Here is a 16,915-nt window from a genome sequence, read left to right on the forward strand (position 1 = left end):
TATTATTATTATTATTATTATTATTATTATTATAATTATTATAATAAGAACTTCCACTACAAACGAAACGGAAATGTACATATACAGAAAGTAATGTATTATGTACATTGAAAACGTGCACTTAGAAATCCACAAATATCGGAAATTCTTAGTTGTCCAGTTGTTAATGGGCAAATGGTATAGGATGACACTTATAACATTCGGTGATTATTTCCTGTACATATATATAATGTAGGTAATTATAATACCAGAACTGAGGAATGCGTTTTAAGACTCAATGCTGCAGTTGATTTTCAATGAATACTGAACGGCGTAAACAATTGTATATGTAATATTGTACGAATTAAATCGCGTGACCGTGCATTACTGAAATTGTAATAATATGCAAAATATTAATACGAATAAATGTTTTGATCGTTATGATAGACCTTTTATTTAACAATACTAACCCGGCTTCGTATCCATATAATAAATGATCTACTTTTTACTTACGTCACAATTTCTACTGACGGGCTTACGATTACACATACAATGATTGAAAAAAATGGTTAGGGAGTAGAAATTGTTACGTGAACTGAAATTGGATCATTTACTATGGCATATGTTATTATTTATCTTGGATGGAGGAACAACATGAAGGATAACAATAATTAATAATTGCATACAAAAAATATTACAAAAATTTACTCATTACGCATTAACAAGTTTATTTTACAATCCTTTTTTACAGATATATTATCACAATATGTACGTGTGAATTTGTGAGAATCAATTACGTCTTTATATGTATAATAATTAATCAAAACAAAAATTGAAACTCTTGGTAAGCACATCAGGCAAGAGTTATATTTTTACTCAATTGAAAACTAATTAATATGTCATATCTTTTTCTGTCCGAACTTAAAAGTTTTCTGTGTTCATAATACAATAAATAAAAATAGTAGATGTATTTAAAATGATTCTAAGGATTATTTAGACATATAAAGATCGTGCTAAATCTATTGATTTAATCCATATTGCTCTATTATACATGATTAAATTATTTTACGTTTGGTACTGATACCAACGTAAAATAACTTTGAAAAGAGTGTTCAAAATGAATGCATATAAAATACAGAAGCTCACGAAAGCATTCGGATACAAACAAAATAACTTTTTTAATATTGGGCTAAGCAGCATATTAGATTGGCAAATAAGTTCATTCGGTTTAAGTAGATTAATTCGAACCATTATCGATAGAAATATACCCCAATCGTTGCAAGAGCTTGTTACGGCACTCAGTATCACATACGAATGTAGAAAATTAATCTATCCAGTGTGTTAAAGAAATTGTATTTCATCCTGCACTAAGAAACCGAACGAATTTATTTGCAAAACCAATAATTTTCTATGGGATGCTAGAAAACTTAATTTACACTCATTACGCATTAACAAGTTTATTTTACAATCCTTTTTTACAGATATATTATCACAATATGTACGTGTGAATTTGTGAGAATCAATTACGTCTTTATATGTATAATAATTAATCAAAACAAAAATTGAAACTCTTGGTAAGCACATCAGGCAAGAGTTATATTTTTACTCAATTGAAAACTAATTAATATGTCATATCTTTTTCTGTCCGAACTTAAAAGTTTTCTGTGTTCATAATACAATAAATAAAAATAGTAGATGTATTTAAAATGATTCTAAGGATTATTTAGACATATAAAGATCGTGCTAAATCTATTGATTTAATCCATATTGCTCTATTATACATGATTAAATTATTTTACGTTTGGTACTGATACCAACGTAAAATAACTTTGAAAAGAGTGTTCAAAATGAATGCATATAAAATACAGAAGCTCACGAAAGCATTCGGATACAAACAAAATAACTTTTTTAATATTGGGCTAAGCAGCATATTAGATTGGCAAATAAGTTCATTCGGTTTAAGTAGATTAATTCGAACCATTATCGATAGAAATATACCCCAATCGTTGCAAGAGCTTGTTACGGCACTCAGTATCACATACGAATGTAGAAAATTAATCTATCCAGTGTGTTAAAGAAATTGTATTTCATCCTGCACTAAGAAACCGAACGAATTTATTTGCAAAACCAATAATTTTCTATGGGATGCTAGAAAACTTAATTTACTGTGTAAACAAATTTGTGATACATTTTTAGTGGCTGAAAATGCGAAGAAAAAGTAAACGCCAGATTTCGTAACTCTTTTATTAAAGTCTCTAATAAAAATTTAAAACACCTCATTTGTAGATCTAAGTAAGCTTTATGCATGTACAAAGTTACGTAAAAATCATTTATGTTGCTGTGAGCTATAATAGATATAAAGTGAAGGAAATGATAGGTGTTTTCAACTCTTGCCACACAACTGAGATAAATTGAAGAATTTTTACATGTCTTAACGTGTCCCACTTTCACTGCTTTTCATGAAACATTTTATATAAATATAACGTACTTAGATCTACAAATGATCTACAAGGATGTCTTAAATTTTTATCAAAAACCTTAATAAAGAAAAAAGTTTACATTTTTCTTCGCGATTCCGGCCAATAAAAATTTTTGTTACACATTAGATAGTAAATTTAGTGTTCTAGCATCCCACAGAAAATTATGTCTTTTAGTTCAATATTAAAAACTTGTTTTAAAAAACGTTCGAATACTTTCGCGTGCCACTATATATATAATTTTGTACACCAATATGTATTAATTTCACTGTATAATCAAAGCTTTAAAAAATATAAAATATCAATCTGAATCATAAGATACTGTTACACTATTCTTTTAGAAACACTGAATATGAAAAAATAATATTTTAACTCTAGTATCAAAAATGCAATTTAAACATACATTCCTTATATACACCCTGTTCAGTAATTTAAGTATTAATGAACACTTCTAAAATTAATGTAGAATCCTCTGATCAAGTATCATGATGTCTCGACCTCGTTGGTTTAAGTATAAGTTTCCCAGTATCGTCGCAGCTCATATTAAAATTATCAAGGACACTCCTAGCCCTTTGAGTAATGATACTTGGTGCTATCACTCTTCTATGTACACCCATCATAAATAATATTACTGAAATAGATTAACATTTTTCTTTGTTAGTCATCCGACACATCTATCAGTGCTACATTACTTACCTAAAATAATACTAGCAATCGTGAAGAATGGGTGATTGCATAGACTTTGCGTAAATGATACGTCTGGTGTATTTGGATCAGTCAGCCAATGCCATGCACCAACAGCAGTGCACACAGAAATAACACCTAACAGTACTGAGAATATGGATATATACATTTACTGATGAATCATGATAGAAGTTTATAAAATAAAAACATACTCCTCCATCGGAGAGTAGCAGGCTGTAGACTTGCGATCACTTCAGTAAGACGTCTCTCGAAAGCTTTTAAATCTGAAAGAGATAGAAGAAATACACGCAATAACCTCGAAATTACTTATCCCGGTTACAAGGTTACTTTATCATTGTTACTTTTCAGCGAGCATATTTAGGAATGAATTGCCACGATTATTCCATTTCTTTATTTACCTTCACACACGGTTTGATCTAAAGACATTTTTTACTCTCGGTTTGTCTACATTTGATCCGAACGGGTTGCAAACGATACTGGTTAAACAATCACATTGTTCGTGCCACTATCATTAAAATATTGAATATGAATCAATTAAAGAGATTTGTTTACATATAATTCATTCTTCCGTCTATGACGGTTTTTAACAACTTCTTTGTTTATAATTAGTATCAAAGGTTATGATGATACTGGATGATACTACATAGGCCCGTATTCACAGTCCGTGCTTAAGAATAAGACCGTCTTAAGCAAATGCTTAAGTCGCCGTCGCCGAACTTATTTGAGTGTGCAGCAGTGTGACCGCCAGGTTGAGCGGTTGAGGACGGGAGCCAACGAGAATCACCCCTTCCACTTACGCACACGATCGCTCCGTATCCGTGTGCTCCGAGTTCGGCTCCACTTCGACTCAGTAGAGAGAGAAGGCGAAACATCAGTCCATCGCTCTTGCTCTTGATGCGTTAAAATCCAAGCGGCACGCAGCCGTCAGTCGGCATCAGGAGCAAAAGCGACGGACTGATGTTTCGCCTTCTCTCTCTACTGAGCCGAAGTCGAGCCGAGCTCGGAGCACACGGATACAGTGCGATAGTGTGCGTAAGTGGAAGGGGTGATTCTCGTTGGCTCCCGTCCTCAACCTAGCCACACTGTATGCTACAATGCTACTTCAGTCACTGGATCGCACGCAGAGTGTCAGTGTTGTATCGAATGTCTCGACCGGTCTCGACCAGTGTCAGCTACTGTTCTCTCTAAAATGAGCGTGATAACAAAGAGAAATAAACAACGTAGCGATACCGTCAGCTTATTTTCGTTCTGATCAGTCTTGACATGCAAAAGGAACCGCTGTTTACTCCGCATACTCTTTTATTTGTGCACCTTCGCGAGCAGTCGTAGCAGAGAGGTTAGGGTAATCGCTGTGCCAGTCTCGTATGTACGACCGACCTGTGCGCGGAAGTTGTTAAACGATAGTAAACAGTTCTCTCGAGGGACATTGTCGTGCGTTAACGTGAAATGAAGTGGCTCGACAAAATATTTTTGTTCGTGTACGGTGAACTGTGTCCAGGCTGCAGTTCCACTGGCAGAGACTAAAGAATTGTAACTATTGGCGGAAACGGGTCACGCGGATGACGTAAGGTAACGGATCTCCGTATGGATAGATTATTTCTTTTTAAAAACGAGCAAATCGGCTGGACGAAGGAAGCAGCAAACGTTTTGACACACTTAGAAGCCCGCTTCCTTTACGCGCTAATTCATTCGACTTCCATGTGTTTTTTAATCTTGTATACAATCTATATGCGTCCCCATGTAATTGACCAGTTGACAATTATAATTATTTGACGCCGGACAGGATTTTACATACACGTTTATTTTGTACAGATTGTAAGGCGATCGAAGACTAAATGACACAGGGCTGAATTAAATACAAATGCAATTGGAAAAACAATGAATCATTTTTCTTATTTTATCTTAAATCATTGAGCGAATCCGAACCTGTTCTGTTGGCTTTCTCCAGGAGAGTACGTCTCGAACATTGATATTTATGTAATCGTTGAAAAACTTCCTCTCGAGACTAAATAAAAATCTCGGGCGTGTTACATTACGTTTTGATCTGATCCTTCGATTATATAACTGTGTATAATCGATCAAGCTGATCGTCCGAAATAATTAGCTACACCAATTTTTTTCTTCCACTTGGCGTTAGTGCGGTCGGTAGCGTATTTCGTGGCAAAGGTTAACGAACTAATTACGTAGTTTGCATTTGGAATCGGCGTTGTTAATCTCGCGTACAGCTCGCGGTAATAATGCCGCTGTAGCTTTAGTAAGTGTGTCGTGAAGCATGCGTATAAATTTCACAGCGCAATAGTGAAAGGGAATATAAGGGAAACTCGGACTTGACCTAAACGCCGGAGAGGGGTATATCCGTTTCAAGTGGTCTTCGTTGTGTCGAACCAACACTCGACTATTCTGATTGTATTTATTTATACACCGCTGATTTACTATTAGCATTGCCACGATTAATATCTCCAGTGAAACGTTCGAATTCGATCATCGGGGTTTTATCGAACATCGTAACGTTACATTGGCATCGTAAACTTTTTAACTAGGTCAACGGTATTATAATGTGATCGTTCAATGCCAGAAATGCAATAAGAACCGGTTTTTCCGTTCGGGCAACTTAAAAATCGTGTCATTAGGTATTCGGAGTAACTAGTCGAAATTGACGATTAAGGACGCGTATTGTACGCGTTTTATATTCGCGTTTTCGTTCGATTGCGTAATAAAGGTGTACGAAACGTTGCGATTATTCAGAGATGAGAATGGCTCAAAGAGAGGAGTAACAGAACTGTGTACGTCGATACCTCGGGCAATAAGAGAAAGTACCGAGCGTAATTAAAAGAGCATAAAAATCCAGAAGATAGAAACCATCGTACGTCCTTCCTACGAACTTGTTCCCAGCGAAATCTAATCATATTTCTCTCTACCAGTTTCATTCGACTTTTTTTATGTGAAATGCACTTTTTAGATTCACCATGTTCGTCGGTTCCGAGTATCGCTGTGTGTTTTTAAATTTTATAATATTTCTGTCGCCGGTAGCGTAGCCTTTGTCATGAATTTAAAATTCTTTATCCGTTTCACTATGCTTTTTCATGCTGAAGTTTACATGCAGTTCCGAGTATCGTGTCAATTTGTATTCTCGTACGTTTTTAAATTCAGAGACAGTTCTGTTCCTGGTAGGCAAAGCAGGCCTTTGTCGAGCAACGTGCAAAAAATGGTCATTGTCAGTAATTTTAATCTCTCGTTACACGTCGACGTACAACGCGGTTTTTAAAACTCGCAGTTCCGAGTATCGCGTCGATTGGTATCGGAAGTGTCCCAATTTCCGTTCGCGTCATTACCTCTTTTTATATCAATTTTTTGATATATAATCAGAAGTCGAGACGTTTCCCGTGATAATTCTGTTTCTGGTAAGAACATCTTTCCAGTAGCCTTCGTCGAGCAACGTGCAAAGATCAACAGCCATTGCCAGTCATTTTAATCATTGTACAAATTAGTTTACGTACAGCAGTACGCGTTGTGTACACGAGAAACGCGCGGTTCTCCGCGTTCCGCTACCTCGGCCCGAGTTGCTCGTCGTCAAAATTTGATGCCACGTCCTACCATTGTTCTTTACACAAATTCTTAATTCTCAAGGCAACGTTCTTAAGAGTCTGAGAGATGTTTTCAATCTCGAGTTTTGTAATTCGTAAATCAGAGAGTGTCAGGATGGATTACGTGGTTGACTCGTTGCGAGGTCGGAAACCGAGTTGGCCGGGTCAACACGGTTGGTCGATCGCGTCCCTCGACGTGAAACGATTCCGTTCGAACGCGAGGTCTCGATCGCCCGTTTGAATATTCGAAACCGCACGCGGACTTTCGCAACGTTCACGAAACGGACACGTTCGCAAAATTCCCGAAATTTCGTGTCGCAAAGGAGAGACAGTTTTCTCGGGAATTTGCGACAATTGGTCTTCGAATTGAATCACGTACGCAATATCCGTATTTAACCGCGGGCTTAACAATGCACGCTACGAATTCGCGTCACGCCCCGCCGGAAATTTCCGCGATTCAGTTTAGATCAGCGGCATTTCATGGTTCACATCGTATACGATTCATATCTCGAATATTGTTTATGCTTACTGGGTGAACTGCATCGAACGTGAAAGATAATTATGTTATTGCGAGAGCGCTTATTATTTATCGTAAACTGTATTAAAATAAATAACAGCGATCTCATCTGTAATTCGCTATCTCTCGCTGATTGCTCGAAATTGTTAGATAAACACGATAAATGAATTCTTCGAATTTTAATAGAATTCCATTTAAACGTGATTCACTTTATAATCTCGCAGATCAAAGGCTCGATGCAATTGATGCGTGAGAAATGACTAAATTGATTCATTGAACGAAATACATCGTGTTCGATGTAAACCGTAAATAATCATTTTGTCCCGTCGTTCTTTTCCTCTTTTTACTCCATCCCTACTCCGTTCTACTTCCGCTTTCTCCTTTGTCACGTGTGCAGCTCTCATGCGTTCTACATTTCACGTGTAATGGATATGTACATCCAGCACTCGTTACTCTTTTTAAATAAATTGACGAGTGATACGTGAAGAACAGGATATGTAATATCAAGAGTGCATCAATGATTACTGGAATCGTGATACCAGTACCGGATCTACATGACCGGACACAAATTTCTCTTCTATAAAAAGCAATTATTTCATGTATCATTGCTACGTTCGATTTTTATATAATGGACACGCTTGCGTCGTTGGCCAGTATCTCGAATGAAACTAATTGCAATTAGAAGGACACGTCCAGAAAGCTTAGACGATAACGAGCGTGTGAACCATGTCGCGACGAGATACTCACGACTTTTTATTTACAATTTGTTACAGAATCGTCGCGATAACATATCGAGGGACACTGGTTATCGTGTGTCCTCGCTCGTTTGAACTTGGCATTAATTTCTGAGAATCTTCGATTAAAACGAATTTGTAAAATGGGCGAGCGACGAGGCACGAAGGCGTTAGAACTTTGGTGTCGCCGGATAACCGAGGGTTATCCCGGCGTCAGTGTGCAGAATATGACTACTTCGTGGAAGGACGGTCTCGCGTTCTGCGCAATGATTCATCATTTCAGGCCCGACCTCATGTAAGTAAAAAGCATCGATTTAGTACTATGCATTAAGTATAGTCGGTCGTATAACGAACGGATGACATCGAACCGCGATTGCAACGCGCGCTGACAAATTTTTATAGACAATAACGTTCGGGAGAACGTAAAATTAGAACAGATCGAATTTTCATTCGATATTCTAAGGAGCTGTTTTCGCACTACGTTCCATCGAGTTAATCTTTTACAACGTTTTTCAGATTTTATTGCGTTTTCAACTTACCGGACTCGTTTAGTTAGTAAGTTATGTACTTCTGAAAGCTTTTGGTTTAATTAACCCCGCCAGTTAATACAGTTTGTACCGATGCTTCAATTAATCGTTCCCTGTTGTAAGTGGAATTCATTTTGTTCGAAGGAGAAATGCTCGTTTGACTGCGTGTGTTTGCTACCTAATATATCCAGCGATAGTTCGCGTATAGTAAGTTGAAGCTTGCTGTTTTAATTACATATAATTATAAGTGCATAGTGTCTATGTTTAGCCTTTCCGTGACGTATGTCGCTAATAAGTATATTCCCAGTTAATATCTACGAGATAAGAAGAGGAGCAAAAGTGTTTTTATTCATTGTCGCGACCGTATAACGGAAAAAGTTCGCATTTCTTAGTTGCTCGTGGGTTTACCTTCGCGATCCATCCTAATGATGGATTTGAATCCGGAGTTCGGTGCCGTGTACATAAATGAAAACAAGGTATTCGTTCCATTCCTGGTTCCAGTGACTTTGACAGTTTAAACAAGAACGACGTGTATGGCAACAACGAGCTGGCGTTTCGAATAGCGGAACAGCATCTTGGTATCCCGGCGCTTTTGGACGCGGAGGACATGGCCTCGTGTTCCGTGCCTGACCGATTGTCCATTCTCACGTACCTCTCGCAGTTTTATCAGACCTTCGGTGGTGAGTCTCTGCGACGATCTATTAATTATGAATTGAAGAGAATTTGTCGTACCACAAATTCCCCAATCGTTTTAATTGTAAATTCAAATTGTACGAATTTAAAATTGATCAACGAAAGTTCCGATCTTTTTATTTTACAATTTATGCGAGCCGACTGTCACTCTCTAACGTAGATCCACATCGAACAGATTTAATCGTTTACTTCTGACTGCACTTTACAAGGCACTGCTGTGTATGCAAGACTGCATATGCGATGAGCGTTGTTTGTTTTCGTCTGTTCAGGTTCGTCGCCGACACGTGTTCCAGTGAGTAGAGCAACAGATGCTATGGAAGAAAAGATCGCGCAGGTGCCCGAATCTTCGAAAGAAAAGGTACAGAAGCCTTTGTTATACGGAACGTAGAAACTGATCGACTCTTCTTCTTTTTTCGACGTTCGTTTCAGTCAGAGTTCCGTCGATCACGATTTAACTAATTCTTATAATGCAGCACGTTCAAAATGCCTTTGAATCTCGAATCGTCGAGACGTTCTCGATCAAATTATATAGTAGATCTCGTGTAGACAATTATTTTTGCTCAAAGAAAATAAGGCAGTCGGAAGACTCGTTTGAGTTACGCGTGAAACAAACTTGTGCTCTCTATTTGCATTTCCTTGTGTTTATACCGCGTTTACTCGTTCAAATAGACTGACGAAAACTCGCTATTATAGAGTTGGCAGCTTCTCGAGTTAAGCCTTATTTTAATTACTGACTTCGTTGATTCAATGAGAGAATACTCGCTATTTGATTTTTGGTAAGTTAAGCGCGTTAAGCCTATATCGCCCATATTTTATATACACTGTACATATCTGTTGTTTAAGCTTCTGTACAGATATCAGAACCCATAATATTTTTTTTACGATTTTATATTGAAACTGAGTCGATTCTTACACGCAGTATTTTATCGCGAGAGTCGCTGTAATTTTTACGATGTATAATAAAGAAAAAGTTAGTTTAGTTTTTACCTCTTAGGAAAATGTCGTTCGTACCGTCGAAGAAACTGTTTGTATTGGGAATGTAATTACGAGTAAAAGAAAGTTAGTTCGTGGCGAGGTGATCTTTCGCTCAGCGCGTGAACACGTTACTTGGCTCTTCCTTTTTTTCATTTCTTCGCGCGTTCTTTGTATGTAATAATGGGTACTCCTTCGTTTTTCTCTCTCTCTCTATTAACTCCATTATTTCTTACAAGAGAGTTGGCGAGATCTGACGGAAAGATCAGAATCCAACGCCTTTGTAATTACCAAATAAACGATACCTCGTCCCATTTATCTTTTACCATTGTTTCCATTTCATTCTTTAATCTCGTTTTGTGTGTGATAACGTTTGAAATTACGTAGATAGAATTTGAAAGCCATTATGTATCGGTATTTGTTCCATAGACGGATTCCCTTAGATTTAGGTACAAACTCAAAGTGCTCTTAAGTCAGACACGGGTGTCGAGAGAAGAGTGTGACCTAGCGTACAATACTGTTCCTCGCCGACAAATAAATCTGCTAAAAGCGTGCTGAAACTAGATTGGATTTCTAACGTATCAATCGATAGACCTCGAAGAAAACCCTTCCCGAGTCTCGACCCTCTACCCTAATTATTAGGGTAATCGCAGACCGTAACTTTGGCTCAGGGTTTACGTGGAACTCCGTTAGAGCTGATAGGAAATTCCGAAGAAAAGAATCACGAAGATCGAACGTTCACTGCTACGATTGTTAATAACTTGGTAATTGTAGTTCGAAGCGAATAAACGTAGTTAATATAAGAACGATTGTTTAAACCCTAGTTGCTCATTTAAGTCCCACGCGTGTTAAATGAAATTAACGGGTACTTTCTGTTAGGAGATCTATTCTCTTAGGGAATAACAGAACCATGCAGGATCAAGAATAAAGGAGCTAAAGAGAATTAGAATAGGACTCTTTGCCCTGTACTTCAAATTGCTAAGCTCCTCGCGTACGATGTTGATCAGAGTCAGCGATCAGTAATACTGAATGAACAACAGTTTTATGCCACTCGCAAAATTTTCACCTTAAGATAGAAAATTAGCCTGCTTTCATTCGCTCTGTTTACTCTCTTTTATAAGTGCTCTTTCTTCGTCATGCGTACATCGAGTCGACACGATTAACCAACGGTTAACTGCTTATTCTTTTCAAATACGCTCTCACACATTTAGATAGCGTACGTCCCTTCACCATCGGTAACCAAAGGGCGACGCCAGGACCCGCTTCATTCTTTAATTATTTTATGCGTACAATTTTTTTTTCCCGTCTTCAGTCTTAACGCATCGCACAAACCTGCCTACTATTTGGTAATTATCATTTTTGTAAACGCTTTTACGTGTAACTATGAAGCAACGTAATAATTTGGTTTAAGACTCGCATATCGTTCATTTTGTAAAAATTGTTTTGTAACGTTTATAATTTGCAATTAAAAATGTGCTTAAGGTAAGTCGACTGCTTTTAGCGAACTTCATTTTTTAACTCGATTGTAATGCATATTTGAAGGAACTAAATAAAGACGCTTGTCAGTAACCCATTAACATTATTTTTTCAAACACCTCCTTCTAGATCGAACGAATCCTGACTTTCACGATCATCTTCGTTCTAATCTGTATTTTATTTAAACTGCGCTTCGATCCTCGGTTTGGATCAAGTGAATCAATTATTATCCGCAGAGTGAAAGGTATCGGGTATTCCGAGGGAGAGCGTACGGAATTTCTTAATCCACTTCGATATTCGAACAAATCCTGTTTACTCTTGGGGTCTATTGTTTGTACGCAAATCGGAGAATTTGAACAAAGTTAGTTTCCTCGTCGAAGTATATTTGTGTTCATCGATCGGTGAAGTCGCGGATGGAATTCTTCCCATATAATCCGAACACGTTTTTACTTGTCTTACTACATATTTTTATTCTTCAGGAGGAAAGCTTGGACTTAGTGGGACAATATAAACCTGAAATATTCTGCTAGAAGGTAATTTCGCTTTGTCGTTTATCGTTTTGCATGCTGATTCGGATTTTTTTTAAATTAATCCTTTAAGTTCTTGCATCCCACTGCATGAATTTCACTAACTACGCCCGGCATCTCCGTGTATGGTACAAAGCGATCTTTCTGTGTGAAAACCATGAAGAATGGTCTTAACGAAGCCTGACTAAACCACTGGTTACTAAAGTTACATTTTTAAGTACACACGCTGTTTCCCTTCTTCTGTTCTTACATAATTCTCAAACGAACTTGATTCGATAGTCAGTATACTGCTACCATCGCGTTTAATTGTATTAGGATTCTCGTAGATCTTTTCCTTTTACTCTAATCATTATTCAGAGTCAGATGAATCCGTATCTATCGTCTGTCAATTAGGTTCAGACCGAATTATTCAATTTGTCATTCCGTTCGGGTTTTTCTCTTCTCTTTTAGAGAGTCTCAGAAGAATCGACGAAGAGTCAGTATTAATCTGCTCGATTTTAGTAAACCGTTAGTAACATTTGTAATTACTTCGTGTTACAAATTTTTTGTTCTTCTTTCGTATTCAGAATTCTAAAGACGGTCTGAGTTATTCGTTCTAACTGTTTTACTTCCATTCGTTCTACTCACACTCGTTCATTGATTGGGATCAGGAATCGACGTCGGGCCAGGATTTTAACGAATGTCGAATAACTGGAAAAAAGAAGGAGAGTCTAACCCAGGACTAATGCGAATTACTAAATCGTTGCACTTTCACCCTTTGCACTCGGTCTATTTTCTATAACAAGTTCGTATTGTCATCTTCAAGCATGACGTACGAGTGCAAACGGTTGAACATCGCTGCATAGAACAATAGCCAAGTAATAATTGAATGAAACGATCGGGGATTAAAAACTCTTTAGAAAGAATATCATTGAATGAACCAGGGAATCGTACGTGTGATCTGATTAATCGTCGCTCTCTTTACACGCAGTTATAAATAAACGATCGATGGATCGAAAGTGAAATTGTTTGAAATTCTACAGGAGGCGTCGTCGTGCTCGGGTATGCGAAAGGATCACTGTGCCGTCTGCGGACTGCCAATTTTCCTCGCGGAAAAGTTGGTGCTAGCCCGCGTCGCTTACCACCGTACTTGCTTTCGTTGCGCACGGTGCAGCAACCAATTGACTCCCGGTAATTACTACGAGACCGAGGAGGGACAATTCTGCTGCGAGACCTGCCCGGACGAGGAGATCCTCTCGTCGAGCGTACGGGATTTAGAGGAATCCGTGACGAACAGCGGTACCGAGAACGACGACCACGACTCGTCTTCGAAGCTGTCCGGCAGCGACGACGACAATATAATTAAACCAACGTTGCCCAATGACCCGACGAAAAGATATGACCACGATTCCCCCGTTCCCGACATAATCGCGCAAACCTCCCGGCTCCGTTTGAACTTCATCGCGAATCAGCTGCTCTCCGAAGAGACCGATAACTCGGTGAGCGAATGTGACAATCATTTGACGAATCATTCTTCGAATCTAAATACAGAGAGCCCGAACTCGGTGTCCGCGATTAATCACGGGGGAGAGGAGAAAAAGGGGGAGTGCGATCGTCTTGCCGCGAGTTTGGACTTAGAATCTCGTTTAGACGAGGAAAGTGTCGGAGAGGAGAACTCGAGGGGTCTGGTTCAGGGCCAGTCGGGTATCGAGGGTTCTCCTCATAAATCGGTGCTTCGCAGCGACGATAAGGAACGCGGGCCCAGTTCCTTGGTTCAGGAGAGACTTAAACTGTTCGAGAGTAGGACTGATAGGTTCGAGAATAAGAAGTATGATCGAGGTGTCAAAACGTTTAAGTCAGAGGTGCACGCTAAGAAACGTGACGATCCGACGTGTCCCGTTACGACGAAGACGGTCGTTGATCAGGTGGATGCCTCGGAGTCTCCGAACTCCGAGAGCCTCGGTGCGGCCGGTTCGGTCCAGGTGCTTTCCCACGAAGTGCCAAATCTGCTAACAGTACCTGAAGATTCAACGCCGAGTGCTTCGGAAGAAAAGAGTAACGAGGACGATACGCGCGTAGATCTCGCGAGCGATACCGTCGCAACGAACGTAAGTGACAACGAAGACTATCCGGAGGATCTAAATCCGTTCAACGTCGACGAAGAGGAGAAAACGGTCGACTCTAAAGACGTTTCGAAGACCAGTGGTAATTCGACGAATCCTTTCGGAGAGGAAGAGGAAGAGGAAAAGGAAGAGGAAATAGTGAAGAAGACTGAATTTGTGCCACCAAAACCAGCCACGAGAGTCAACGTCGGTAGTGCTAAAGCTAATGAACTTACGGATAAACCGGCGAAGAGACGTTTAGTGGCGCCGCATATCAATTTGAATCCCTTCTGGAGCGATGACGATGATCACGATAGTGATCTCGAGCCTGCTGGGAAAACAGCCACGCCTGTGCCTAAACCGCGTACTTTTAAGTACGTAACAAATTATTTCACGCACGTTTTCCTCGAACTAGATTACCTTTAATACGTTGTCTAGCAATCTCTGTTAGATAAAAAGAATCGCTTGCAAATTGGAAAGCGTTTTTTTTTTAACGACTTTCAGGAGCATTCAGGAGATAGGTATGAGCGAAGGAAGATTGAATCGAAGTCATAATGATTTGTACGCGTCGAACAGTTCCTTGAAAAGCACGGAAACGAGTATAAGTTCCGGAGGGACCTACAGAAAGAAGAAACAGGCACCGTTGCCACCTAACATGACAGAACCGAGCGTGTCCGATCAACGTACGCCGTTCAAGTCGCGGAACGTTTCCACTGGATATCACGTAATTTATTAGAACCATTATGGAAATTCATTGTCGTTCGACTCTCGTTACGTTGTTTCAAGCAGTTTGTCGAATAATAAAGCCGTATTAATTTTGTAATACTTCTCGATCGAAACGAGAAGAATGGCAATCGAGGAATTGATCAGTCGTACGAAATGATACTTGATATCGCGTGTTCGTTACTAGGATTCACCTACACACTCGACGCCCAAGGCGAGAAAGACGAAACCTGCTCCTCCTCCGCCGATCGCGACCACGTCTACTTCTGAACAATCTCCGATGAGCAAAGCGGCGAACAATGAGAACAGCTTGTTGTGGGAAGATCAGAAGACCAACAAGGACGAAGCGAATAGGAACAGGCAAAGTTTCGGTCAGGTATCCTGCGACGAATACAAACCGTATTTAGACAAAAGCGTCGAGGGGAAGTGGAAAAGGAAAAAGGGACCTGCTCCGCCCTGTCCGATACCCCATCGTAGGAAAGTAAGTGTTCGCTTTTATTTCGCGATTTTAACGTTGGACGCATGCGAAACTTCACTAAAGCCTGGGCAGTAGCAAAGTTCTTCGGTATCACCGAGTTCCTGATTTTCAAGTGTCTGTGCATGGTATCTTCTAGATAAAGGTAATGTCCCTTAAGGACGTTAAAATGGAGTTAGATGAGATAGAAATGCAACAGCAGGGCTTAGAAAAGCAAGGTGTCCGATTGGAACAATTGATAAGAAGCAAGTGCGAGTCGGGACCCAGAAATAACGGTAATTGCGTTTTTCACCATTGCATCGAATGACTAGTATTTTTCTAACGGTTAAAGAGAGATCGTAAGACTTTGTATGCAACGTTCCGTCGAAAAAATTGCAGATGCTAGCCTCGGGACAGACGTAGAGGAATTAGTCTTAGAGTTATTTGCTTTGGTGAACGAAAAGAACGAACTGTTCAGGCGGCAGGCCGAATTGATGTTGCTCCGAAGGCAGCAGAGGCTGGAAGAGGAACACGCCGAGATCGAATATCAAATTCGGTGTTTAATGTCGCGGCACGAATCGACCAAAACGGACTTCGATAAACAGAAGGAGGAAGCATTGATTCAAAGGTACAGCTTCTCTTTGTTGATAAATATATATTATTGAATCTTTACGCGCAGCGTGCAATGTGAATCAAAAACTTCTATAGGGGAAATATTGTCTAATTTGTAAGTTTCTTAATTCGTGTATTAGGAAATCGATGCATAAGTAAGGATGCATCTTTACCCAACGAATATTAAAATGTTCTGACTTTTACTGTTAGACTCGTAGAAATCGTGGAGAAACGGAACGAGATAGTGGACTGTTTAGAAATGGATCGGCGTAGGGAAATAGAAGAGGACCGGAGTATCAATCGACACATGGATCTGTTTGCAGGTAAACGAAAGTTTGCATTGTTTAATTATAAGTTGTATTGTATCGTTGATCATCCGATAGCCAAGAATAAAAACGAGTCTATGAACAACGAGGTGTCCGAGAAGAAGAAACGGAAACAAAGTAAATCGAAGGAGAAAACGAAGGAGAAGAAACTGAAGAAGACGTTTAAAAAGGACATCGACAAAGACGTCGATGAAATTGAATTGACGCTGAAGCGTCACACTAAGCGTAGGTGGTTTTGACTAACATTTATCCTTAAGCATGCGACACTGTGTAAGTTATTAGACTACTACCTCGAATTTTGTATTCAAAGCTTTTTCTAAACTATCCACTCTACGGAAGCTGCACAGTTAGATTGTGAAACTCGTAATATTTTCAAATGTTCCATCCAAATATGTAAGATTTACAACAATATACATGAAATGTTCACACGTATAATTATTATTTCAATACGAATTCTGATTCGCCGTTTTTGACACTTTTTCTTACAAGGTAAGTGAAGAGCCATGCATTTAAAATTATCTATTATAG

At 39.1% G+C, this 16,915-nt stretch overlaps 2 protein-coding genes across 8 annotated transcripts; one reads left to right on the plus strand and one right to left on the minus strand.

Moving 5' to 3' along the window:
- Positions 1 to 1,415: 1,415 nt before the first annotated feature.
- Positions 1,416 to 3,937, minus strand: Cnep1r2 (CTD nuclear envelope phosphatase 1 regulatory subunit 2). 2 transcript variants are annotated; one of them, XM_018023385.2, is made up of 4 exons: positions 3,560 to 3,937; positions 3,353 to 3,424; positions 3,153 to 3,278; positions 1,416 to 3,087 (listed from the first exon to the last, which is right to left on the minus strand). In XM_018023385.2, exons 1-4 carry the CDS (start codon positions 3,585 to 3,587, stop codon positions 2,933 to 2,935), a joined length of 381 nt encoding a protein of 126 aa, XP_017878874.1. In that variant the 5' UTR covers positions 3,588 to 3,937; the 3' UTR covers positions 1,416 to 2,932. The 2 variants fall into 2 exon arrangements, with proteins under 2 accessions (XP_017878874.1, XP_017878873.1); XM_018023384.2 differs by having other exon boundaries at positions 3,153 to 3,287; positions 3,560 to 3,929.
- A 332-nt stretch (positions 3,938 to 4,269) lies between these two features.
- On the plus strand, positions 4,270 to 16,819 carry MICAL-like (protein). Of its 6 annotated transcripts, XM_018023389.2 has the most exons (12): positions 4,271 to 4,730; positions 8,036 to 8,291; positions 8,513 to 8,551; positions 9,025 to 9,203; positions 9,486 to 9,574; positions 13,214 to 14,646; positions 14,777 to 14,996; positions 15,183 to 15,476; positions 15,610 to 15,745; positions 15,849 to 16,077; positions 16,272 to 16,384; positions 16,445 to 16,819. In XM_018023389.2, the coding sequence occupies exons 2-12, from the start codon at positions 8,140 to 8,142 to the stop codon at positions 16,624 to 16,626; spliced, it is 3,066 nt and encodes a 1,021-aa protein (XP_017878878.1). In that variant the 5' UTR covers positions 4,271 to 4,730; positions 8,036 to 8,139; the 3' UTR covers positions 16,627 to 16,819. The 6 variants fall into 6 exon arrangements, 5 of the variants coding, with proteins under 5 accessions (XP_017878881.1, XP_017878878.1, XP_017878879.1 ...); XM_018023390.2 differs by lacking the exon at positions 8,513 to 8,551; XR_001916581.2 differs by lacking the exons at positions 15,610 to 15,745; positions 15,849 to 16,077 and having other exon boundaries at positions 16,445 to 16,537.
- The last annotated feature ends 96 nt before the right edge of the window (positions 16,820 to 16,915 follow it).

The sequence above is a fragment of the Ceratina calcarata genome, unplaced genomic scaffold (genome assembly GCF_001652005.2).
Source record: "Ceratina calcarata isolate Rehan_Ccalc_2016 unplaced genomic scaffold, ASM165200v1 scaffold304, whole genome shotgun sequence".
Classification (NCBI taxonomy): Eukaryota; Metazoa; Arthropoda; class Insecta; order Hymenoptera; family Apidae; genus Ceratina; species Ceratina calcarata.